This window comes from Thalassophryne amazonica, chromosome 15 (genome assembly GCF_902500255.1).
Source record: "Thalassophryne amazonica chromosome 15, fThaAma1.1, whole genome shotgun sequence".
Classification (NCBI taxonomy): Eukaryota; Metazoa; Chordata; class Actinopteri; order Batrachoidiformes; family Batrachoididae; genus Thalassophryne; species Thalassophryne amazonica.
This window is the reverse complement of record NC_047117.1, coordinates 37,571,261-37,597,687: the sequence shown is the minus strand read 5'-3', so window position 1 is coordinate 37,597,687 and position 26,427 is coordinate 37,571,261. Positions and strand designations below refer to the sequence as shown.

At 40.7% G+C, this 26,427-nt stretch overlaps 1 protein-coding gene across 2 annotated transcripts in view; it reads left to right on the top strand.

Annotated features, from left to right (window-relative positions):
* ndst3 (N-deacetylase/N-sulfotransferase (heparan glucosaminyl) 3) overlaps positions 1-26,427 on the top strand; it is a 391,475-nt gene that overhangs the window by 312,385 nt on the left and 52,663 nt on the right. For both annotated transcript variants that reach the window (XM_034187550.1, XM_034187551.1), the window contains exons 9-12: positions 3,930-4,053; positions 4,603-4,777; positions 12,091-12,261; positions 12,367-12,476. In XM_034187550.1, the coding sequence (XP_034043441.1) occupies positions 3,930-4,053; positions 4,603-4,777; positions 12,091-12,261; positions 12,367-12,476 (580 nt within the window). The remainder of the gene's footprint in view (positions 1-3,929; positions 4,054-4,602; positions 4,778-12,090; positions 12,262-12,366; positions 12,477-26,427) is intronic.

Genomic DNA, 26,427 nt, shown 5'->3' with positions numbered 1-26,427 from the left:
CAATCTGTGATGGTCATCATTTCTAAGATGTGTCTCCTGTAAGAACACTATAGAAGGCCTCTGACGTTTCAGATGAGAGAACACCTTTGATCTCTTGACAGGGTTGCCCATCCCTCTAACATTCCAACTTATAAATCTGCAAGGTGTACCAAGCCCAGACATATTAGAATTTAAGGTGGTACTAGCCATTTGACCAAATAACATAGAGCTGACATGGCCCCCCTCCCCCCAATTCCCCTAAAAAGCAAAAAACACCCAAAGTCCCCCAAAGACCTTTGAACTGTGGAGACAGCAGTGTAAATGACATAAAGAAAAAACATGCTCACAGAGTGTGAGCACTTCAGAGTCAACCAAACTACTCCTTGAAGCAAAAATTAGAGCCAATTAGCTAAAAAACAAAGAGAGAAGGGACTCCCACCAAACACAGATCCTAAAAGTAAAATGTGCATTGTAAGAGCACCCTAATGTTACAAAGACTATGATTTAAAATTATATGAGCACCACAAATTGGACATTTACATATGTATCAGTAATTGTGAACAACAAAATTTCAATGTTAATGAAAGTCTGTATTGTTAATCAGTCTTGTATCAATTAACATTCAAAATGAAAAGAAGTGAAAAAGTGTCTGAAAGATGAGGCCATACCGGTGCATTTCCGGATTATCCTGCTACCATGGTCTTCACATACCGTCCAGCATCCTCAGCAGAGGTGAACTCCTTCTCCTCTCCCCTGTAAGTAGAAGCCAATTATTTTTAAGAAAATATTAAACAAACATATGAATATGTTTAAAAAAGAAGAAGCCACTTTGCATCCATTGACAACAAAACTCTTTTTCTGGAACCTTTAACTGGGTCACTTAGCTGATCCGTTGAAGAGACGGTTCTCCGTCCGTCGATGTGTTGATGCTCTTTGCAGCATGAGCTCACTTGGGTCAGGGGTTAACTCAGTAATCTCCCCGGGTGATCCCAAAGGCTTGTGTCGGCTGGCTTTACCGACAGGATGGCTGCTTGCAGTCAGGTCGTCAGCTGGTTGGACCCCAGAGGTGGAGGGCGTTTGTTGAAAATGGTTTCTGGTAGCTTTTAAAAAGTTTGTTGGAGTCAGATTAAAAGTCTTTGTGAATTTAGGAAAAAAGGTAAAAACTTTAAGAGCAACATACAATTACAAAAAAGGAAGGTTGCTTTTCTGTAAATTTGCTATTATTTTGAAAAGTTCAGATGGGAAGATCTCTTAAAAATTTGAAAGACTTGATGCACCTTAAAGCGTCAGGCTATTACTTTGTTAAAAATTTGTCAATGAATAACAATGAATCAATGAAGTTATGTGGTAGCTTTAGCTTAGCTTAGCATGGGGCCTTGTTGACCCAAAAATGAAATTAAGCATTTTAAAGAAAAAGAAGAGAGGAAGAGAGTTGCAGATCGCTCCAAGAGTGAGAGGAAAGAAGGGATGAGAGACCTCTGTTCTAACTTTTTAAAGGGGACTTATGTCATTAAACTCCACCCATTTAGGGTGTGTAATTTCACAGAAAACCTCATGTGTTAGAGAGGCAGACAAAAATGATTCAATTATTTAAACACATTAACTATTTTGGCATACTATTTGTTCTCAGACACTCGAATGGATACACATTATTAATAGTCACTTAAACACATCCTTTGGATGAACAGAATACTTCACCATCAACATATTGATAATGCAGAAACATTACACTTAAAAACACATCAGTTAAAAGGAACACATGTTAATAAAATAGAATGATTATATGCAAAGCATTTCGTTTGATTAATCAATACAGACACATTAGAAGTTTTTATATATGAATAAAAGAATACTGATGCATTTTGTTATTTACAGCAAAGCTCTTTCCTTTCACTAAGCCCCTTTCACACCGGGGCTGCTCCCAGTTGCTCCCGGTTGCGTCGTGTGTCGTTATGACGATGCCATGTGGAAGCAACTCGGTGCGGAGACAGTGCAGCTCGGCGCCACAACAGGGCAAAGGGCGCAAACAAAAATTAAACGTTTAATTTTTTTTTTTTTTTTTTTTTTGCGTCCTGTGCTCGATGCAGAATTATGTGGTTTCAGGGCAAGTCAGAGCAACAGGATGGTACTCAGCGTGACTGGAAGCCACACCCTCACAAGATGACATTACCCGATGCCAGTTTATGATTTCTGCTGTGTTCCATTGTTCCCGAAGTATAAATCACACAGGATTGTTTTTATACCGTGTACTCAATGCAGTAAAAACTACACACTTAGAAAAAAGACCACAGGAAAAAAAAAATGCTGATTGCAGCTGCTGCTCCTCTCTGTGTGGAGCTGTCTGGTGAAGAGAGGCACTGTGAAGCAGCTTCTTCTCTTACAAATGTGTTTAAATAAAATTCATAAAAGTCCTGCTCACAGACTGATTGCCAGAGACATCCAGTAAAAAGTCCGGACATCTCCAGTCCACTCACAGACGGTTCATTCATGCGTGCACAAAAAACTGTCTGGCTGCAGGTATTAGTTCCTTGTTCTCCCCTCAAACTCTCATCACTGTGTTTAAAAAAGGACAAAAAAAGGACATAAGTCCTGCTCACACACTAATTGCCAGAGACAGGACATGTCAACATCAAGCAGAACTCCAGACATCTCCACATTTGCTCATGGATGTTTTGTTTGCGTGTGCATCTTGCGGTCAAAGGAAGAAAGATAAACTATAACAGAACTCAGAGCGCAGACTTGCAGCTCAGCACAAGAACACATATGAAGTAGAAGAGAAATCAGAGTGCAAAGTCTGTCTGCAGCCAAACTGTGCACTCTGACTTCTCTGTGCAGAGAACCTACAGGCTGCATTCTCACCTCCTCTCTTTCCCCTGCTGCGCGCACCTGAAGCAGAAATTCCTGCGTCGTCATGATGCAACAGGGAACAACTGGGAGCAGCCACGGTGTGAAAGGGACTTTAGACCTAGAGTTAATAGCTGTTGTTGTTATGCAGCATCCAGAACAGAGCACATGGCAGGCGGTAGAACAAACCATGGCATGCAGCTGGGATCGCAGCGGGTGGGATCGTCAGCACGACGGGTGTGAAAGTGTGTGAATCAGTCATGTCAGTACACCTTAACATTATACAATTATAGACTTTTGATTTCGGTGTACCCGTGATTATGTGGACCTGGTCAGGATGGGGTTCACCGCATAATCATAGGTACACCGAAATCAAAAGTCAATAACTGCTTTATTATATGGTAAACAAGAAAATTGGGAGCTTGTCAAACTGAAAAATCAATCTCAAGTTTCAACTCTTTATTATTACTGTCATACTGCACCAACTGACATCCCATCGATTGACTGGAGATGCCTGTTAAGTCCGTGACAAAGAGTCATTAGGCTTGTTTTCTTATAAAGTTCGCCATTCGCCTGTCTAGCTTCTGCGTAAAATCGACCGAGTACTCTGTCAAGCATCTGTCTGTCATAAGTTTCAAAGTTGGGCGCATGCCCCTTTTCATTGACATACTTGTGTCTGTCAAGTATGTCTTCTGTCATCTTGTCAACAAAGTGACAGCCAAAGTAGGTGTTGTAAGGCGTTATCTGACTGGTCGTTATCGATAGAACGTGTTGCTCGTTTAGCTAGCGTTACGCTGCACGCGAGGTGTACTCATTTTGCACATGCAGTCTACTCAGCTCCACCAGCGGTCAACTCAGCATGTGGTACAGCTCAGAAAGTGGCGACTGGGCCAATCAGAAGTTGGCGAAATCCCATACCATATAATTAACAGCATAATAGACACACAGATTTGGGCCTAAGAGAATTATGGTACACATGGTTTTGAATCATTTTATGAGGGTTGGCATATGAACATTATGCACACACACACAACAGATGCACAAATAGAGACGTCTCTGCTCAGTATGTTAACAACCCAGTAATGAACTGTGCCCTTTCTTTCCAGGGACCACAGCACTTTATCTCTTTCTGCTCATGCATCCCTCCATCTCAAGCAACTTCCCCAGTCCAAAGACATACGAAGAAGTCCAGTTCTTCAACACCAACAACTATCATAAAGGAATAGACTGGTGATCTCACACACACACACACACACACACACACACACACACACACACACACACACACACACACACACACACACACACACACACACACACACAATCTCCCTTTTATATCCTCTTCTCGTCAAACCCTGAGGTGAAATAAAAGATTATATGGAAGTGAAGTGACTGTAGCACTTTTCCCTTTCTCATTTTGTGAGCTAGTTATGCACTTTAATATGCCTGGCAGATGTAAATGTTATATTAAGTGGTTCAAAAGCTTCTTCAAAATGATTAGGTAACAGACACAGGAGCATATGAGTGCTTGAATTGACATGTAAATGAGTTCGTTAGGTGACAGAAGCACAGCTGGTCTCCAAAGTAGCCTGACAAGACCTTTAAATTTCTCCATTAAACATAGCTGAAATAGGAGTTTCAAGATTAATTTAAGCTAGCATCACACAACTAATAGCCAGTGTTGGAGTATATCAAAGTTAAATTATTGCAGTTTACACTTCAGTGACTGACTTTGGTGTCGTGTTTGTGTACAAAGCAGTTTATCATGTGTCGCCTCAGGTACATGGAGTTCTTCCCGGTGCCCTCTAATGTTAGCACAGACTTCTTGTTTGAGAAAAGCGCTAACTACTTCCCCTCTGAAGAGTCCCCGCGGCGAGCTACTGCCCTGCTGCCTAAGGCGAAGATCATCACCCTGCTAATCAACCCCTCTGACAGGGCCTACAGCTGGTACCAGGTACACACACACACACACACACACACACAATACAAACACATGCAAAGGATTATTAGCTTTTAAAACTCAGCTTATTTACACAGAATTCTTGATCCAAGGCTGAGCTCTGAGTTTAATTCTTTCTGTCATACTTTTATCTGTGTGTCTCAGTATGGGAAATATCACAGAGTAAATAAATATTTGGCCTGAAATTGTTTAATAAAACAAGGATGGCAATATGTTTGCCTTACACTACCACAAAGGAAAGCAGTGCTATGATAATTTGAGTGTGTGTGTGTGTGTGTGTGTGTGTGTGTGTGTGTGTGTGTGTGTGTGTGTGTGTGTGTGTGTGTGTGTGTGTGTGTGTGTGTGTGTGTGTGTGTGTGTGTGTGTGTGTGTGTGTGTGCAGACACACACACAAACAGACTTGTGGTGACTATGTTGTATTTTGGTGCTATATAAATAAATTGAGTTGAACTGGATTATTTTAATTCCAGTTGTAATGGGAAACCCAAATGTTTTCTAAGGTGATACTTATTGTAAAAAGATTGAGAACCACTGATTTAAACCATTCAGAGTAATTGTTGATTAATATGAGTAAACACCAGACACAGAGGTCCTCATCTTACAGCAGTTTTCCTTTTCTAAAATGTGACATCCAGTTGGCTACATTTGTGATGCAAAAACAAATTGGATATCCAATCAGGACATGACATTAGGTGTAATAGGTGATAAAAGTAGTTTTATAGGACACCGTGAGCAATCTGGAACACTTGGTGGAAAAAAAATTGGTGACACTGGGACACATCATGATCCAAAAGAGTAAATAGTGGAATGTAATTCCTGTCGATAGGGGTAATGTATTGCAAAAGTCAGGGCATGTGAGCACAGCGAGCGTCACACAAAGTGGAGAGGACAGATTTTGGCTGGAGCGTTGGCCAGCATATTAGAAGAACCTTCTCAATCCAATCAATCAATCAATCAATTTTTTTTTTTTTATATAGCGCCAAATCACAACAAACAGTTGCCCCAAGGCACTTTATATTGTAAGGCAAGGCCATACAATAATTATGTAAAACCCCAACGGTCAAAACGACCCCCTGTGAGCAAGCACTTGGCTACAGTGCTGCTACAGCATGTGAGTATCCACACTCGCATGCTGTAGCAGTACTGGAACCACACACTCTATGCATCTTTTACTTTAATTTTACAAGTGGCCTTTGTTTTTGTTTTGCTGGTGCATCTTCAAATAAATAATAGGGACATACTGTTATATAGGTCCTTCTGTTATGCCCTGTTATGTAGGTCCTCCTTCTGATTCTCCTCTGTAGCATAAATCCATAGTATAAATCTCATGAACAGAATGTTACGCTCTTCAACAAAAGAAAGTTTTGAGATGGTAAAGATACATTTTAGCTTTCTGGAAAAGTATGGCAATCACTGCAGGAGCTTTATGGAAACATTCGGTAACAACTGCTGAAGTACCTCATAAACTGTATGATGTCGCATTGTGTGGTGCATGTTCACAAGTGCTCGTCTCTGGTGTTGTCAGCAATAATATGAGGAAACATGAGTCTTGTCTGCTCTTTTAATAAATAATTTCCTCAATTTTGGAAATGAGATGTAAATTGAGGTAGTTTATGTAATAGTAGAGAAGCTTGAATCTTCGACTGGACTGGGTTGCTTGACATGAGGACATTTCACTTCAAATCACAGAAGCTTCCTCAGCTAAAATTCTTGCTCTGGTAGTCTGACTTCTGTCTTGACTCTTGTAGAGAAGAATAAACCAGAAGCCAACAAAAGCTGGAGTTTTTAACCTAACCAGACCCCTCCTACCGAGAGGCCGACTGCTGTAGGCTAGTGACTAAACAATAGCTCTAATTAGCACCTATTGTGCTCTAGTTAGCACTCTCCTAATGATGGGATGGAAGCCTCCCCTGATAGCTCCCTTGACGACTCTCCTGATAACGTGAATGACTCATTACCATGAACAAAAGACTGAAACTGCTTTGACCTGAGTACCCCATTGTAAACAGGGGACAAAGCGTGTCTGAGACCCGCCCCCCAGTTAAGGCTGGGTTTCAACTGTTTTACAAAGAATGCTTCCTTGACCCCTCTCTCAAACCATTTCTTCTCTCTGGCTAAGATTTTAACTTCCTTGTCCTCAAACGTGTGGTTAGTGTCTTTCAGGTGGAGATGAACTGCAGACTGAGGTCCACTGGCGACCTCTCTGCGGTGCTGGTATAGCCTCTTGTGTTATGTGTCGGACGCGGTCGGAGCACCGACCCAGCGTTTGACAGGACCCAGCATAAAATAAGCAGAGCACGGTTCAAAAGATAACAGAATTTAATCATCATAATAAGTTCAGTGATAAACAACCAAAAATGTCCGCGGTCTGGTGAGGTGAAAACACGGCGCGCTGTCAGCAGCGCAGACGGTCCGGAGCCACAGGAGTTCGGACCCAGGGACCCCGCCGACACCCCCCAGGTGGCCGCGACAAACCGAGTCTGTGAAGAAAGAAAACATGAGGTGAGTCCAACACTCTCCACCCAATCAGCAAACACTTCCTGGCTTAAATATATATCAGCTTCTCACCCTGCAGGCACGGAACAACTCAGTTCAAATCTCCACTGCAGCAGAAGCTAATTAGACAATTAGCATAACGTGACAGCTCAATAACACAAGGTGTGAGGGACACCAAATCCACTGTCATTACTTCATAGAAGTCACCAAAAACCAAATTACCTCAGGAAGTGTGCTGAAGAGCGTGAGACCTCACCCAATCCTCCTTCACAGACTGTGGTGTCAAACCTGGAGCGGTCTCTGCGTCCGTAATGGTGAGATTGTTCTCCCGACGCCGATCTCACACGTCTGCTCACAAGGTCGAGTCTCTGGCCATCACACACTGTGCATTCAAGGTTTAAGTGCAGCAATCTCTGATCAAGACAGAATACACCACAGCTGTGAGTCCTGATGACCTGCACGTGAAAACAAGCCTCAGGTGTTCAGGGTGAGGTCCTAATACTCAGCCACTCAGTCCTGAATGCATACCACCTGGTGGGAGAAACAGAAAACAAAAAGCCAGCCAAACACCCCAGCACATAACATCTTGTTTAAAGGTTGCTTAGTCTCACCTATGTAGTGTTCATTACAGTTTTCCTGACATCTGATATAATACACTACATTGCTCTGTTTGTAACTAGGGATCCTGTCCTTAGGGTGAACTAATTTCTGTCTCAAGGTGTTAACTGGTTTAAAGTAAACTGGGATTTTGTGCTGTCTGAAGATCCTCTGTAGTTTTTTCAGATAGATTACAGATAGATTACAGATAGATTATGAAAGTCTGTCTTTGGACTGACTCTGGAGGAAGTTGCAGTGACTGCAGGGAACATACTCCTGACAGCTGGGAAAGCCAGAATCATTCTGGGGGCATGTAAGACCAGCAAGTCAATTATGAGCTTGGGCAGCATCTGGGATGGTATCTGTTGAACTTACCCATGTTTCCAAGTGGGTATGTCCGTTGTCAACTTAGTGGGAGGTGCCCTGTGTGCCTGCCCCCTTATAATACATCAGAGTTCCCAAGGGTGGTGTGGAACTGCTGATGTTGGTGGAAGAGCTGAGATGGTACTACTCTGGATCTCACTGCACTGCTTGGTATATTTGAAGTTTATCAAAGACATACAGATAGAAGTACTTTCTTCTGGCCTTCAGCAGTGTGAGGGTTAAAACATATTGGTTGAAATTCTTTGGGTCAAATAATGTTGGTCGGATTGGCAGAAATAAGTGTTTTCAGGTGGCACACTAATTAAACTGCTGTAACATTCCATATTGGTTTATTACAGATTCCCAAATGAGCCTCCCTGCTCTCAGATTGGCTGTCAAAATATAATATACAAATAATGAATGTTTATGAGTTCAATAGTACGAATATTTCATGAGGTGAAAGCTGGAACATTCCAGTTCTAGCTTTCACCAAATTTGTTCCATTGAAAGTATGTAAAAACATTCATTATTTGTTTTATATAACAGCAAAAATATATCCTTGTTATTTGATATTTTATTAATTTATAAACAGCAGAAAAGGGACTTGCATTTTGGTGTTCCACTGCTGCTAAAGTCCAAATTGTAACATGTAGTCCAGTGATGCTGTGCACTGACTTCGGACTTCCATAAAAAAAAGGAAGACTGTGTACATCCTCAGTGTAGTGAAAAAAAAAATCACATCAGAAATTAATCCAGCTTTTCTTCCTGCTAACAGCCTCCAGACAGCGCAGTGGATTTGTTTTGTATGTGCATGCGCACGTGCATGTGCAGGCACATGCGTGCATGAGTGCACGTGTGAGCGCATGTGCGTGCATGTGCAGATACAGGCATGTACGTGCATGAGCACATGTGTGTGCGTGCGTGTGTGTGTGTGTGTGTGTGTGTGCGCACGTGTGCAGAGTGCAATGGTACCAAACGTATGGAACCAAATTTGCACTTTAAATGGAACCAAACTGCACTCTAAATGCAATGCAACACAAATGGGATGAATTAATGCATGTCATGTGACATACAACGCACCAATCAAATGACAAGGATACTCAGCCGTTATATAAAACCCCCTTTTACATTAAACTATTCATGTGAAATTTATTCACCTTATTTGTGGTGGTTTCTCCCCAGCGGTCCATTTGGCTGTGGTTTTTGGTTCTTTTTTTATATTTTGGGGGTTCTCTTATGATGTGTATAGTTGTTACATTATGTGTTCATCTCGTGTCTCCTGTACGTATGTGAGTGTGTTTCCCCTGCACCCTGCACGTGTGTGTGCATTTGTGGGTGTCTCCAACATTGGGTGCACCTGTCTTTGGTCATCTTGTGTGTGTGTGTGTGTGTGTGTGTGTGTGTGTGTGTGTGTGTGTGTGTGTGTGTGTGTGTGTGTGTGTGTGTGTGTGTGTGTGTGTGTGTGTGTGTGTGTGTCCTCTCTCTATTCACCTGCTTCCTGTGCGCACAGTTTATTCTTTGTTCCACATCCTTGTCCTGTTATACTCTGGGTTTTGGTTTTGAGTGAATTTGGTTCTGATTGTCATTATGTTTTATTACCTTGATTTGTCATTATCAGTTTTTCTATGGGTTGCGTTTTGTCACCTCCATGGGTGTTTTTGATTTCTGTGTTTTATTTCTTGTCTGCTGTGGTTTTGGCTGGTTATTATATTTTATTTCTTCCTCACCTGTTGTTGTTTTTATTATTATTATTATTATTATTATTAGGCTATAGCACCGGTATTGTCTGTTCAATTATTTGTCTCCCTGTGTTCCGTTCTTCCATGTGCCCCCTTTAGTTCAGCCTCCGGGATTGTTGTACACCAGTGTCTTTGTTATTGAAACACTTCCTTGTTGTCTATGTTTTGCCCATTCATTGTGAATGTCACTCTGGTCTGCTTCCGTATATGTTCTATGTATGCCATTTTTCAGTATTTCCAGCTCCCTGTATTTTTCCTGCCTTTGGTTGTTTGACTATGTATTACTCCATGTTTTTGAACTCTGTTCCCTTAGCCCCCATTTTACGCTCTGTGTGAATTTGGTCACTTTGGATACACTGGTATAATACGAGGTCTGTCAATAAAGTAACGGTCCTTTTTATTTTTTTCAAAAACTATATGGATTTCATTCATATGTTTTTACGTCAGACATGCTTGAACCCTTGTGCGCATACGTGAGTTTTTCCACGCCTGTCGGTGACATCATTCGCCTGTGAGCACGCCTTGGGAAGGAGTGGTCCCGCCCCCTCGTCGGATTTTCATTGTCTGGAAATGGCAGAATGAAAAGGACTTTTTTCCATCAGAATTTTTTCAGAAGCTGTTAGAGACTGGCACCTGGAAACCATTCGTAAAATTTATCTGGTTTTTGGTGAAAATTTTACGGGCTTCACAGAGAATAAGGTCTGTTACTACAGCATTAAGGACCCCTTTAAGGAAGGTTTTTGAAAAAAATAAAACGGACCGTTACTTTATTGACAGACCTCGTAAATCACCTTGGAATCTCACAAAAATCCCGTGTCTGGTTGTCTGCATACTGGGCTTCTTTTCTGACTGTTAGTGAACTTTACTGCAACATTATTACAAGATTTTCTGTACATTGTTAAAGATAATGTCAGGACCATAGTTTTACTGGAGAAACAATTTTTTTTTTTTTTTTTTACTTAAAATTCCCACTTTGTCTAGTATATATATATAGGAGAAACCAAACAGCCTCTTCACAAATGCATGGAACATAGAAGAGCCAATGCTAACATTTTGGACCAGGAAGACAGATGGTTTGAAAGAGGTGTTAATGAAGCCATCTATGTCCACTGTGAGCAACCATCACTGAACAGAGGAGGTGGATTATGACACCAACTTTCCCCGATCTACAGTGCAATCCTGAAATCCCTTCCCAGGTGCCTCAACCCCCATTAACATTTTTTTACAGGTGACCTCAATAGGCCACTTGTTAGAAAGGGACAAAGGCCCCACATTGGTTTCACCTGAAACCACTGATGGTGGTGACCCCTGCCTTCTTTCACAACTTGGTGCATGTGATTAGGCACAGGAACAATATTGGATCACATACCACCTCCAGGGGACAAAACCAGTACAGAGATTTATATACCTGGGACTCTCCACCTTCGGTTTTTAGAACTGAAGAAGCCTTTGAGATGAGAAATGAAACATCTTCAGGAATCTTAAAGAAGTCCAGACGCCCTTTTTCATGCTCCAGAGACGACTATGACCTGTATGACTGAGAACCTACACAGATGTATTGCACATTGTGAAAGTGTCAGGTGCCATTTGACTGAGTTCAGTGCAGTGAGGTCATCTGTGATAAAGTGACCAGTATGACTTGTCAGTGTTTAGTGTGAGTCCAGTGCAGTGAGCAGCTTGCAATGTAAAAACAGTTATTGTTCAGTAGAAACACACGCAATGAAATTCTATTTGGCTAAGTAATATTTTGTGTAACCAAATACCTTCAGCTTCTCCCTTGTTTTCACTCTGGGTCACCGCAGCAGATCTGAGGTGGGTCTGCATGTTGATTTGGCACCAGTTTTATGCCAGAGGCCCTTCCTGATGCAACTCCACATTACATGGAGAATTGGAAGGGGTGGTTTTGAACTTGGAACCTTCCTCTTGGCCGCCAACCCTGGGACCCAATACTTTTAAGTCCAGTTAATATTATAAACTGTGTTAGTTTTCCAGACAGGAGCCTGTTGATTGTTAATCCATGTCTTAAGGCTGTGATTAATGTTATTCATAATGAAATTCTGACCAAGTGCATTAATTGGTGGATGTACGAATAAATGTATTCTCCTCCAACAGCATCAAAGAGCTCATGAGGACCGTGTGGCCCTACGGTTCACCTTCTATGATGTCATCAGTGCCCACCCAGGAGCTCCAGCTGAGCTACGCTCACTTCAGAACCACTGTCTCAACCCTGGTCTGTACTCCACACACCTGGAGAGGTGGCTGACCTACTACCCTCCAAACCAGGTATACACACTGACACAGCTGTACAAACATTGTTTGTTCACCATTATACTCTTCTTTAAAACTCACTGAATACAATGATAACAGGTTAAGTGTGTCTGCATATAGGTGATGATTATCGATGGTCATCAGCTGAGAACTGATCCTGCTGCAGTGATGGATGAAGTCCAGAAGTTTTTGGGAGTAACTCCTCATTTAAACTACTCCCAGACACTTACGTAAGTCACTCACATTGTGTTATTTTTCTGTTTGTATTCTATCATTGCAGTCCTGCAGTAAGTGCACCTCCTGATGCCACGCACCATGAGAGAGAAGAATGGAAAGACTCAAAACAATGAAACCTCAAAGCTAAATCAGTGCAAAGCCTGACATCTACTGGTGAAGTGCAGCACTACATGGCACTAAGCCCCTCTTTGATGCCAGGTGGTATCTGAAAGCACCTGGCATCAAAATCCGACAAATCATAGTATCAAAAGTATCATAGAGTAACAGATGGTCAGGTGATGACCTGCTTGATTCAGAATAGACAGTTAACATTCAGGTTACCTTTTTTCTTATTTTTGAAAGAAATGACAGATGTCTGACTTGCTCATATCTTTATCCCTGTTATACAGGCAGCACACAAACTTGCACAAATAGACATGAAATACAACATCAGCCAGAACACATGCTGAGGTAAGATTTGTAGAAATTCTCCTTTTTCACTGTGTGTGTTGCACTCAAATACAGAGGATACAGCAGAAATTCTCAGGTATTGTTCAAAAATTGAACAGGGCAGCCAAACCTTATTTATACCTTAGTACAGTTTAACATCAAAAATTATTGTGCAGCTTTTTAATTGAGTCATTACTTGATATACACTAATTATTATTAAAAGTTAACTTAATCTGATGAACATTTTTTACACATTGCATCCAAAATCAACTTGATTTTCATTTTTAATTTTGGAGTAGAGCCACTGTTCCTTCATGTTACAAGGAGCTAGCTGAGGTGGTTTGGGCATCTGGTAAGGATGCCCCCTGGGGATGTGTTCCAGGCACGCCCACCTGGGAGGAGACCCCAGGGAAGACCAGGACTATGTGGAGAGATTATATCTCCACACTGGCCTGGGAATGCCTTGGGATCCCCCAGTCAGAGGTGGTTAATGTAGCACGGGAAAGGGAAGTCTGGTCTCCTGCTGGAGCAGACGCCTTCGCCACCTGATCCCGGATATGCGGTTGAAAATGATGATGATGATTGTCCTTAACTGTCAAAATATTTCTGGAAATATTACACTATGTTAGATAAAGAACACTCAAATTTACTCTTAAAGGTGCTGCTGCTGCTGCTTCACACTTCTTCATGTCAATCAAGTGGAGAGGTCTGTGATCAAATCCCAGTGCAGTGTTCAGTGTTTTTATTGTGTTTCAGCTGACAGTGAGTAAAATGAATAATGTCAAGTACATAGTGATTGAAATGAAATGAAAAAAGAAAGATAGCCAAGAACAGTGTTGTTATTTTTATAAAATATGCAGCAAACAGGGGTGGCATGGTGGATTAGTGGTTAGCACTGTTGTCTCACAGCACAAAGGTTGTGAGATCACTTCCCACCCTTTCTGTATGGACTTTGCATGTTCTCCCCATGCTTGCATGAGTGATCTGGATTCCTCCTCCAAAAAAAAGACATGCACGTTAGGTGAAGTGAAAACTTCATATTGACTGTAAATGGTAAATGGACTGCATTTATATAGCGCTTGTCCATCTGCATCAGACGCTCAAAGCGCTTTACACATCAATGCCTCACATTCACCCCGATGTCAGGCTGCTGCCATGCAAGGCACCCACTACACACCGTGAGCAACTAGGGGATTAAGGACCTTGCCCAAGGGCCTTTAGTGATTTTGGGATTTGAACCGAGGATCCTCTGGTCTCAAGGCCAATGTATCTCACATGTACTTCAGAACATACATTTACACAAAACAAATGTCTTCACTGTGCATCACAAACAAATGAACTGGCCTTGTTGTTCCAATACTTTTCTCAGGAAATATATGTGCTTTTTCCATCCAGGAAAAAACAATTAATCTACTGGAAGCAAAAAATTCTGTCCACCTGGAATATAAGTGTGGAGGATTAGCTTTAGCCTCTTGCTGCTCCACTTCGGCTCGGTGACTGTTTCCAGTGTTCTGTGTGACATTTTACGTTGCGTTTGGCTGATAAACTGTTTATCTATCCAAAAGCAAGAAGTGTCTGTGTGTTGGTATGTTGCTCGCATATCTCTCTGAATGTCAGATCATCCTCGGCTTTCAGATATGGCTTGCACATGGCACGATGATGTGCATCCAATATTATGAAAAGTTTGGGGATTAATTTTCAAAACCTTTATTTTGATTAACATTGTAACATTCGTACTTCCAAAATGGTGCGGCTCACTGATGTTACTGGTAGAAAAGTTAAACAACATCAGATAGTTCATGTTACTCACACCATTTCACAATAAAATGTTTAATGCCAACATCCCAGCAAATACCTTTACTATGAAAACCATGTTGTCAGTGTTCCTTGTGACCATGTTTAACTTGACAACACAGAGGAGACGTTAGCTAAAATCCATTTTTTGATAACACCAAACACCAACAAATTTTCCACTATTTGTACAATGTTTCAGTAAGTACATAAGCTGAATAAAATATTGGATTTTCCCATGATTTGTACAGTGTTTCATTAAGAACATAAGCTGAATAAAATCTTATATTTGCTGTGAGTTCAAGTTTAAATTAACACAGTCGTTCAGGAGGTGGCGTACTGTTTCAAATATTTTCAATGTTCTGTTTAATTTTGTCTGAGTCTCTTCCAATAACCTGTTTAATAGGAATCCTTTTATTTTCATATAATTGATAATAAAACTCGTTTTTTAAAACAATATGAAATACTATATTCAAATAATAATATAATATAACATAAGTACACCTCTTTCTACAACCCACCTTGAAACACTGCCTCATTCAACCATCCATCAGAAATCTCTGAATTTTCTACAGGAACACAAACTTCCTACGGCACTGGACTCATATTTCAAACAACACTCATCTGAATGCCATGTGGCTGTGAGCCTTCAAACTCCAGAGGGCGACTCGTACAATTTGGAGTTCTGATTGGTACACAAGAGAGCTTCTGTCTTTGAATCACATACCCACATGCATACAAATAATTTGTAAAGAGATGCATTTTGACAGAATAATAAGCGAGAAGTGTGTGCATGTGTGCATTGTGGGTGAAGACAGCATTACACAAAAGCCTAATCTTTCTTTTTCCATTTCATTCTTTTTGACATGGCAGTGCTCTGACAGATCCTCAACACTGGAGCCTTTTTATTTAATCCGCCTCTGCTTTCCTCTTCCTGTCCTGTCAGAGGAAAAGTGAAGAACCACTTAACTATTTTCTCTCTTTTATTCAGCCATTGATGTATGGAGATAAACACTGTTTATGTCTTTCTTTCACTTCCTTATTCATTCACATCATTTGTTATCTTTGTCAGCTGCTATTTAAACAGAATACATTGTGTTTTATTACATTTTCATCTCCATTTTCTTTTTGTCAACTTAAATATATTTCAGTATATTTCAATATATTTTCAGTGTAAACATCCTCAAAGTTCTATGTCCGTACCTTTAGAAACTGTTGCATGTATAAGAATGAAATGGCTCAGTCATATGTTCTCTTTCTGACACACACGTACACTATCTGTGAGAGACAGACAGGTTAACAGTCCCTATTTTAATCCCTTTTCTTTCCATTTAAAGCTACAGGCACAGAAACAGGGCAATACACTGGGCTGTCTCTCTCTCTATCTCTCTCTATCTATCTATCTATCTATCTATCTATATATATATATATATATATATATATATATATATATATATATATATATATATAGATATATGTATATGTATACATATATATAGATATATGTATATGTATACATATATATAGATATATATATGTATACATATATATATATATATATATATATATATATGTATATGTATACATATATATAGATATATATATGTATACATATATATATATATACTGGGATTCACAGCCGTCTGGCCGACCGTGACTCACACTTGAGGTCGTTTCAGCAGAGTTCTGGTTTAGGGCACAATGTAAACATACCTCGTGAAGCGTGGACAACAAGACAACATTGAGGCATGGTAGAAGTTTATCACAGGTGCTACACCTCCTCTAGATAACCAGGGCTTAATTTGAGGGGGAGCAAGCCGGAGCGCGCTCCGGAACCTCTGACATTGGCTCCGCCAGCTATTTATACTGGATCCGTGATCTGCCACCTCTCTTGACTAACAAAATATAAATCACCGCGATTGCTCTCACTGCCAATCACACCGCCGCCCTCCTGTCTGCTGTGCGGAATTGCGCCAAATCTGGCAACAGGTCCAGAGGCTACGCTTGCTGTTTTGATCCGGATGTTGACCGTAGCCGCAGAGCTCCATGGCCACCGAGAGAGGACTTGGATTCTTTGCAGGTCCCGCATCCGTTCCCCCGGAGGGAGTGAGTGAAGGGAGAGCCGCGCATTGTGTTCTGCGTGTGTCTGTTTATAATCTTCTCGCACAGAAGAAAAAAAGAGAGTGTTTACACAAGAGAGAAAAGTGAGAAAATGTTAATGCCTGTTTGAGAAAAGTGTGTAGTGAGGGGTTTTACAGCCTTAAAACATCTATAATAAGTAAAAAATAGCGCTACTTCGCGGATTTCGTTTATCGTGGGTTATGCCGCGTTCACACCGGGCGCGATCAGGCGCTACAAATTCGCGGGGGTCACGTGGCGACGGACGCGCCTCCTTCGCCCGGTGTGTCGCTCTGCTTGGGTGGACTTTCGCTGCGAAAATTTGCCCCGGTGCGTCATCAAATAGGAGGAGCTTCCATTCCGCTCGGCGTCAAGTCATCATGACAGACCTTTCACATGGAGCAAGTTGTTGTGAAAAGCTCCCAATACAGAGAGTATCATTATTTGCTGCAGGAGCTGCGTCTGGATGACGGCCGCTTTCAGTGGTCCTTCCACCTCTGCAGGACCCAGTTTGAGGACCAACTCTCCCGTTCACGTGCGTACATGTAAACAATAAAAAAAAAAGAAACTCCGCTGCTTGCTGCAGCTCGCTCCTCCCCCAAAAAACTCTGTCATAATTGTGTTTAGAAACCAGTCACCATTTGTTTTATTATACATCTGTGTAGTTAATTAATAAAATATTCTCCACACAGACGATTCGCTCGCACGCACGTAAAGAAAAAAAAAAGAAAGAATGAAACTCCGCTGCTTGCTGCAGCTCGCTCCTCCCCCAAAAAACTCTGTCATAATTGTCTTTAGAAACCAGTCACCATTTGCTTTACTATACATCTGTGTAGTTAATAAGTAAAATAATCTCCATGGATGATTCCCTCGCGCGCATACGTAAAAAAAAAAAGAAAAAGAAACTCCGCTTCCGCTGCTGTGGGGCTGCTGCTCGCTCCAAAAACTCTGTCATGATTGTGAAATAAAGGACAAAAGAGACATAAGGCCTGCTCACAGGCTGCTACCAGATACAGGACATGTTCACATCTTCAGTGAAACTCCAGACATCTCCACGTCACTACATATTCAGTCCCTGATTGGTCATCGTGGCGCGACGAGACGAAAAAGTTCAGATTTTTCAACTTGGGGAGGAGGGCAACACGACGTGACACGATGCAATATCGTGCCACAAACGCGCAAAACGCTCAAAATCGCTTCACTCGCGTCGCGCTGCGCGGTTTGGCGCCAAAATGCGTCCTTACATAGGGATTACATGGCAACCTGTGGCTGCAGTCGCTCGCGTCGTGCCCGGTGTGAATACGGAGATCGTAACTCCCGCGATAAACGAGGTACCACTGAGGAATTTGTACTCTATCCGGATTTGGTGTGACTAGGCCTACAATACATGCCCAGTTTATTTCGGTGTGGCGCACAGCGTTGTTCGCAAGCCCCCCCCCCCCCCGCCCTTCTTTTTTTTTTCATCATAATCACTCGTGAACTCGCTGAATCGGTGCCTTTCACATCCTCGCTTTGCCATTGTTTACATCAGCTGTGAGTCAGCGGAACACATCTGGCACCGCTGTGCATTCTGGGAAGTGTAGGCGGCCGCCAGGGGGATTGTGGGAAACTACAAAACACCGAATGTCTCCTTGTTTATTTGTATTTTATAAAAAAAAAAATAATAATCATCATTTTGTTTGTCTAATTAATAGTTTTGTTGAAGTGAAGAATGTCACATTTTCTGACCACTGTTCTCTGCATCTCAGTACTTTTTCATTTTCTTTTCCTGGAATGTTCTCTCTGCAGCCAGGAGGAAAAAAAACAGCTAAACCCCCGTGATGAAGCGACGCTCCACCTGGTCAAAACAGAACCTATACCAGCAGACGTTACAAACAGTTCATTCTGTGTCCCTAGGACACCAAGTGTCATTTATATTGATGACGTTTTGTTTTTATTATTTTTATTTTTTTGAAGAGAGAGACAACATTAAACTGAACCCTGCCTCTTCATGTTGCTTGAAAGTTTGGTGAAGAAGAACCCAGAGAGGGTTGTGCAGGTGTGTGTATGTGAGAGAGAGAGAGAGAGAGAGACAGAGAGAGAGGGAGCTTTCTGTGGACTTGGAGAAGAGAAAAGCAAATGGCTTTAATGAAAAAAGCAGTCAGAACTGGGGATGTCCCGATCAGGTTTTTTTGGCCCCGATCCGATTCCGAGTCATCTGATTTTGAGTATCTGCCGATACTGATTCCCGATCCGATACTTTAAAAAACTGAATGAACAATGAACAAATGCTAAATATAGAATATTTTCATTTTAATCACCTTATTTTATTATTTATCACTTAACAACAATCAAGTAATAATCTACCAGACTTAAAAAAATGTACAAATTTTCATGTTATTTTATTTCTCTAAAAATAAATGTCCAAGGTTCCTTATGTTAAACAAGAAATTATCTAATCTGAAATAACAGGTGGTTTTAGTTTACAGACGAAAGGTTTCTAAAGAACCATTTATTGATTTAGCTATTTTAATTACAAGTGTTCTAAACTTTTTTTTAAACACTAATCAGAAATTTTGAGGTAAGAAACAACAACAAAAAACATTTCCAAGGATTTTTCTTCAGAAAGCTGCTCTATAAATGAGCAGTCCTGTGACACGTTTCTGTTTTATACAGATCAGTAGTTTCTGTAGCGATCTGTTTTGTACAGATCAGTGGTTTCTGCCACTAGTCTTCCGTGTTTTGCCCCTACGCGTCGTTCCTATTGGACAGCGTGAAGCTACATCACAGCTCAGAGCGTCGAAAGTTGGATTGGGTTGAACTTATGTTTTTTCTTTTGTTTAATAAAAAAAAAAAAAGATTGGGTTGAACTTTGACCGCGTGAGCCTGCCGACAAGCAGCAATGCGCGTTCCCGTCAGAAGCGTCGCTTTAGCTCAACTTTTGACGCGACGCTTGCCTCTAAAAAGCAACGCGTCTCATTGAAAGTAATGCTTTTTAGACCGATTCCTGACGCCTCTGACGCTTCCGACACGTGAAAGGCCCATTAATCTGCAATAATGAGCTTGAAATAGTGCTGATCAAAATAATGAGGATAAAATCTATATCGGATTCCTGATTGGGATGCAACGTCCGATTTCGATCAAGTCTGAAACCACGTGATCAGGCCCGATTTCCAATCACGTGATTGGATCGGGACATCCCTAGTCAGAACACAACATCACTCTATCTATCTATCTATCTATCTATCTATCTATCTATCTATCTATCTATCTATCTATCTGTCTGTCTGTCTGTCTGTCTGTCTGTCTGTCTGTCTGTCTGTCTGTCTGTCTGTCTGTCTGTCTATCATCAGCTCACCCAATTACTGAATATTCTTTTGTAAAATACAAAAGAATATTTAGTAATTGTATTTAATGTACTCTTATTCATAATAGAAAAAGAATTTTACATATTTATCAACATATATAAACACATGCAGATCATTGTGCATTTACCCATATTCTGTGCTGATGTACGTATGCATACTCAACATAAAACGAACATTCGTACATACACCTATACTCAAGACGCAATTTTTTTTCTACATTCAAGATGCATACGTAATCAGAGATAGGTAATCACAGCTTCAAAGAATAAAAGTCCTGCCATGTATTGCTTCTGTGCAGCTAAAACTAGAGTTCCTTAATGGAGAGAGTGGCAACATGACGAGTCGAAAAAAAATGGTCACGTGACTCATGGTGCCATCTTGGGTTCAAAATAACATTCGCTGTTAATCTGTCTGCATGGAAATCCAGCTATTTTATTTATTTTTTCACTGAAAATGCCGGGTTGTTGTGCATTTGGATACACAAATAGACACAACAAGGGCTTCAAGATGTACATATTCCCTTCAAGTCTGAACAGAAGAAAAATTTGATAAATAAAGTCAACCGTGTGAGATGGAAGCCGGCATCATCATCAAAGTTTTGAGAGGTAAATTTATTGTTCAGTTCCGTGTACAGTAAAACTCAACTAAACCGTCATCGTATAAACCAGATATTCGCAGTACGCACGCTGTACAACTTCCCTTTGATTTGGAGGTGATGATTGTAGAAAGAAAAGCTTGCTGAGGGGCAAATTAGTCCAGAATAAAGCATAATCCAGAGACAGAGAACTTTAAAACTGTCATGCACGTTACTGCATGACCCGGAGTTACAGAGCTGCAGCTACATAAATCAGGCTTTAAATTAATTAAATAAATCATCATAAATTGTAAATGTATGTAAATGTGATAGCTTAACTATTTTTATATTTATTTTGATAGTACCTGTATTTATTTTGATAGTACCTGTACCTGGATGTGTTGCTGTATGTGGTTAAATGATTAAAAAGAAAATGTTGAAAACATTAAAGGTTCATTCAGTAGTTCAGCGCAGTGGAACCAAAATGGTGCCATCTGAGTTGATGCCACTCTAATCATAGCACACTACCTAAAACAGGTGAGTTCCCTGATTAGCTCAACTACCTGCCTCAAGAGATTAACTAATTAACATCAGTTGGTTTTGTTGGTGGATGGAACAAATATGTGATCAGACGTTTACCCACTGAAGCAGGGATTACCCACTTCTGTATTTAATGCACCTATTATTACACATAACTGAAAACACCCAGACAATATACTGATAAATATACATCAAGCAGTCCCTTCACAGCCCTTTAAAATTGAAAGTGAATCAAATTAAATCAAAACTAAAGCCAAAGTAAGTCAATAAAAATGATTAAAACGTGAAATTACATTTTATTTCAATGAAATGTGGTAAACACAGTAATCATGTACTTAAGCAACCAGAAAAAAACCACAGTTGAGCTGTTTGGGCATTGGGGCTGGAGGCAGCAGTGAACCCATTGGAGAGCTCTCCAATGGGTTCACTACAATGGCTCTAGAGCCACTGTAGTATGGGGACACTCCCTGAAATAAAAAAAAGAAACATGTTATAGGCTTGAAGCGTGTTACGGAAGATCAGCATTAATTAGTTTTGAAGGCTGAAACTGTTTTGAAGGCAGACACTGGAGTCACATTCATGGAATATTATTTTCCACCATGACAACCTAATGTGTTTACCAATTAGTGAGGAAGTAAAGGTTAGAGTGAGTGACAGTACATAATGAACAAGAGGGTGGAAGAGAACGACAACTGTTATGCACATACCACAAACGGCCACAAAGCATGATGCAAGCGTCAGTCCTAATTTCCACTGTACGAACTTGTGTTTTTTATGCCTGACACCCATGTTCTTTAAATAGCAAACATTCTTGTGCTGGTCTGCCAACCCAGGTGTAGTGAATGTCTAAAAATCAGGTGTGGTCATGGTAACTGACGAGGAAATGTGTTTGTGTAGATGCACAGTGCATCCGGAAAGTATTCACAGTTCTTCACTTTTTGCCACATTTTGTTATGTAACAACTTTGTTATGTTTTACAATTATGTTTAATGAGCAGCAGGTGTGTGAATAGAGGAGACAGGGTCGAAACGTGTGACAAATTAAACATACAAAAGGTGACACAACTAAGCAGACATCCTGGGGTGAGTAGAAACAGAACATAACAAGAACAAAACACAACTGAAGAAAGAGAAAACACAAAACCAAACTACAAATCTGAAGTACACAAAGGCAAAAACAAACATGGAATTCAAAAGCGAACAAACTATCAACAGGAAAACATCACGATAAACTGGACAACAAATAATGAGGACATAAATGATAAGGAATAATCAAACTACAAGCGGTACTGTAACAAAACCAAACAAAGGAAACACAAGCAGAAAATTAACATGAAACTCGAAAGGGAAGTCAGTGCAAACTGGAGGAAACACAGTATGATAGGCAGGTGACCACAGGACGGGGGACAGACCACAAGGATGACACACATGGATAACTGACATGGACCGGGGAGAAAACACAACAAATTCAACAAATGGTCATGGACATAAGACAATGGCAATTAACACACAAACATAGACAGAAAAACAAGACAGGGAACCAGACACAGAGAACACTAACACATTACAAAGATGTGAACGGAGAACACACCACAACACGTTTCAAAATGGATGAATTTTTTTTTCCTCAAAATTCCTCAAAATCCACTGTAATGACGAAGTGAAAAAGTTGTTTTGAGATTTTTGTAAATTTATCAAAAATAAAAAAACTAAGAATTCACATGTACACAAGTATTCACAGCCTTTGCCATGAAGCTTAAAACTGAGCACCGGTGCATCCTGTTTCCACTGATTATCCTTGAGAGCTTTCTACAGCTTAATTGGAGTCCACGTGGGATAAATTCAGTTGATTGGAAAGGCACACACCTGTCTACATATAAGGTCTCACAGTTGACAGTGCATATCAGCACACAAACCAAGCATGAAGTCAAAGGAATTGTCAGGATTGTCTTGAGGCACATTTCTGGGGTTGGGTACAGAAACATTTGTGCTTTTTGAAAGGTTCAAATGAGCACAGTGGCCTCTATCATCCGTAGATGGAAGAAGTGCGGATCCACCAGGGCTCTTCCCAGAACTGGCCACCTGTCTAAACTGAGCAATCGGGGAAGAAGGACCTTAGTCAGAGAGGTGACCAAGAACCCGATGGTCACTCTGTCAGAGCTCCAGCATTCCTCTGTGGAGAGAGGAGAACCTTCTAGAAAGACAACCATCTCTGCAGCCACTAATCAGGCCTGTCTGGTAGAGTGGCCAGACGGAAGCTACTCCTTAGTAAAAGGTACATGGCAGCCTGCCTGGAGTTTGCCAAAAGGCACCTCAAGGACTCTCATGAGAAACAAAATTCTCCGGTCTGATGAGACAAAGATTGAACTCTTTAGCATGAATGTCAGGCATCATGTTTGAAGGAAAGCAGGCACGAGTCTTACAGTGAAGCATGGTGGTGGCAGCATCATGCTGTCGGGATGTTTTTCAGTGGCAGTAACTGGGAGACTAGTCAGGATTGAGGGCAAGATGAATGTTGCAATGTACAGAGGCATCCTGGGTGAAAACCTGCTCCAGAAGGCTCTAGACCTCTGACTGGGGCAACAGTTCATCTTCCAGCAGGACAATGACCCTAAGCCAGGGGTGGGCAACGAGGGTAGAGACACTGTAGGTTTTCCTTGCAACCAATCACCTCAGCAGGTGGATTGCTGATTAGCTTCTTCCCTGAATAAGCGAAGTGCACAGCGCATGCGTGGGTCAAACAGGGGCAAAAATACCAACTACCAAAGTCACACCACTCCCATTGAATTTTGTATACAGTAGCATTAGCAGACTGTAAAAGTTAAGGCTTACAGGGATTGTTTCAAAGGCTTTAAGCCTTAAGCGACGCATACAATAATGACAGAGGCGCATTGTGCTGTTTTCAAATGCTCGAACGGAATTCATAGGCTTGAAAATTGGCTGAAAACACATGATTGCAAAGCTCCACCGAGTCCACACAAAGACGGAAAGAAGAAGAAATGTGGTCGTAAACCTCCGTTCATTCTACACAATTTCCCCACAGAAAAGAAAGATCCAGATGAACGTAAAAGACGGACTAAAATTGTAAGTTTCTTGCACACTTATTTTGTCAATATCCTGAAACTGTGCCGAATAATTAAGATAATAATAAGAATTATAATGTGGCTGATGACGCCGTTTTCGTGCATCAGCTTCTGACTGTAATGTCGCGCCATGAATGACGTGACGCGTAATATTGTAAAATTGACATGTTCTATAAACAAACTGCATGCATGCACATATTGTATGTCTGTCAACTTATCAAAACAAACGTGACACCAAAGAGGTTATATGTGAGACCCACCTTCATTGTAGTCATTCTGAAACCGGCGGAGTAGCGATTTCTCATCCCTGCTTAGCAAATATTCTGCAATATCCACAGTTTAAGACTCTGGACTTCATCTAACCATCCGTCAGTTGCCTTCAAGGGGTCAGAAATTTGTTTGTCTCCAACTATCAACAAGGACTGATCATTTTCGACAGCAGCGCGCTCTTCCTCCTTTGTCGGCACTAACGGTAGTTTCTGTAACAATGCAGCACACGCAAGCACAGCCAGCTCTTCTTTCCATTTCTGTCCACTGCCGTACGTAGTCCTGGTTGTAACAGGCAATCTGCGGAGCTTACAAAAATGCTTTAAATCATAAACTTTCCAGCGGTTGAAATGATCCAAATCACAGCACTCCTCGCTGCTTTCCGCCGTCATAGCTTGTGGATTGGTAGTCGAAAAATTTAGCCTACCCATAATGCACTGTGCAGCCCGAGATGTGCACTTCGCTTATATAAACAGATGGTCATCAATGAAATCACCCGATGAGGCGATTGGTAGCAAGGATAACCTGCAGTGTTTCTGCCCTTCATAGCACATGATTGCCCACCCTTGCCCTAAGCACACAACCAAGATATCAAAAGAGTGGCTTCAGGACAACTTTGTGAATGTCCTTGAGTGGTCCAGCCAGATCCCAGACCTGAATCAGACTGAACATCTCTGGAGAGATCTGAAATGACTGTGTACTGACACTCCCTAACCAAACTGCACTTTAAAAAAGGAACTGCTGTCTCACAGAAAATTTTATGTAACAATTTGATTTGATTTTTTTTTTCAACTTAATTATTTCAGCTTTTAACTGAGTTAATGCACAATATATATACTTAAGCTGAAATAACCTGAGTTAAGCTTAACAAATTTACATCACTTTTTCTCGATGAGGCAGCGGATCATACAACCCCAATTCCAGTGAAGTTGGGACATTGTGAAAAATGTAAATAAAAACAGAATACAATGATTTGGAAATCCTCTTCAACCTATATTCAACTGAATATACCACAAAGACAAGATATTTAATGTTCATACTGATAAAATTTATTGTTTTCGTGCAAATATTTGCTCATTTTTAAATGGATGCCTGTATCATGTTTCAAAAAAGCTGGGACAGTGGTATGTTTACCACTGTGTTACATCACGTTTCCTTCTAACAACACTCAATAAGCATTTGGGAACTGAGGACACTAATTGTTTTTTTTTTTTTTTTTCGAACTTAGTAGTCAATTCCAGTATCATGGCAGTTCACAATATAAGCAAATCAAATGAACAAAGCTTCTTTGTACTCTCTGTACCTCTACACTCATATGAAAAAATAAACAAAAGCAAAAAAGAAGCAAAACAAAAAATGACAACAAGAAAGTTCGAAAGGGAGTGGGAAGAAGTAAATACTTTTTAAATCCCATCCCCGGTACATATATCTTCAGTGGTTGCTTAATTAACAATAAATACAACTGCAGTTAATTTACAATACCTCAATATATTTACGATTCCAATAATTCATGAATAGACAACAATTTCAATAACTTATCAATATACTTATAATTTCCATGAATGGACTTACAATTCCAGTACCCATGAATATGCTTACTCTTCAATCACTCATCAATATACTACAAATACTAAATAATTTAGTAAAGATTCAATACAATACAATACAATACAATACCTTAACTCTGATGTACTTATTGTTACTAAATGATTTAATGTTTTATAATCTTAATACTATAATGACTATAGTAAGAATGTTCACTGTGTACTGTACTGTAGTAAAATGTTTTCTTGGTA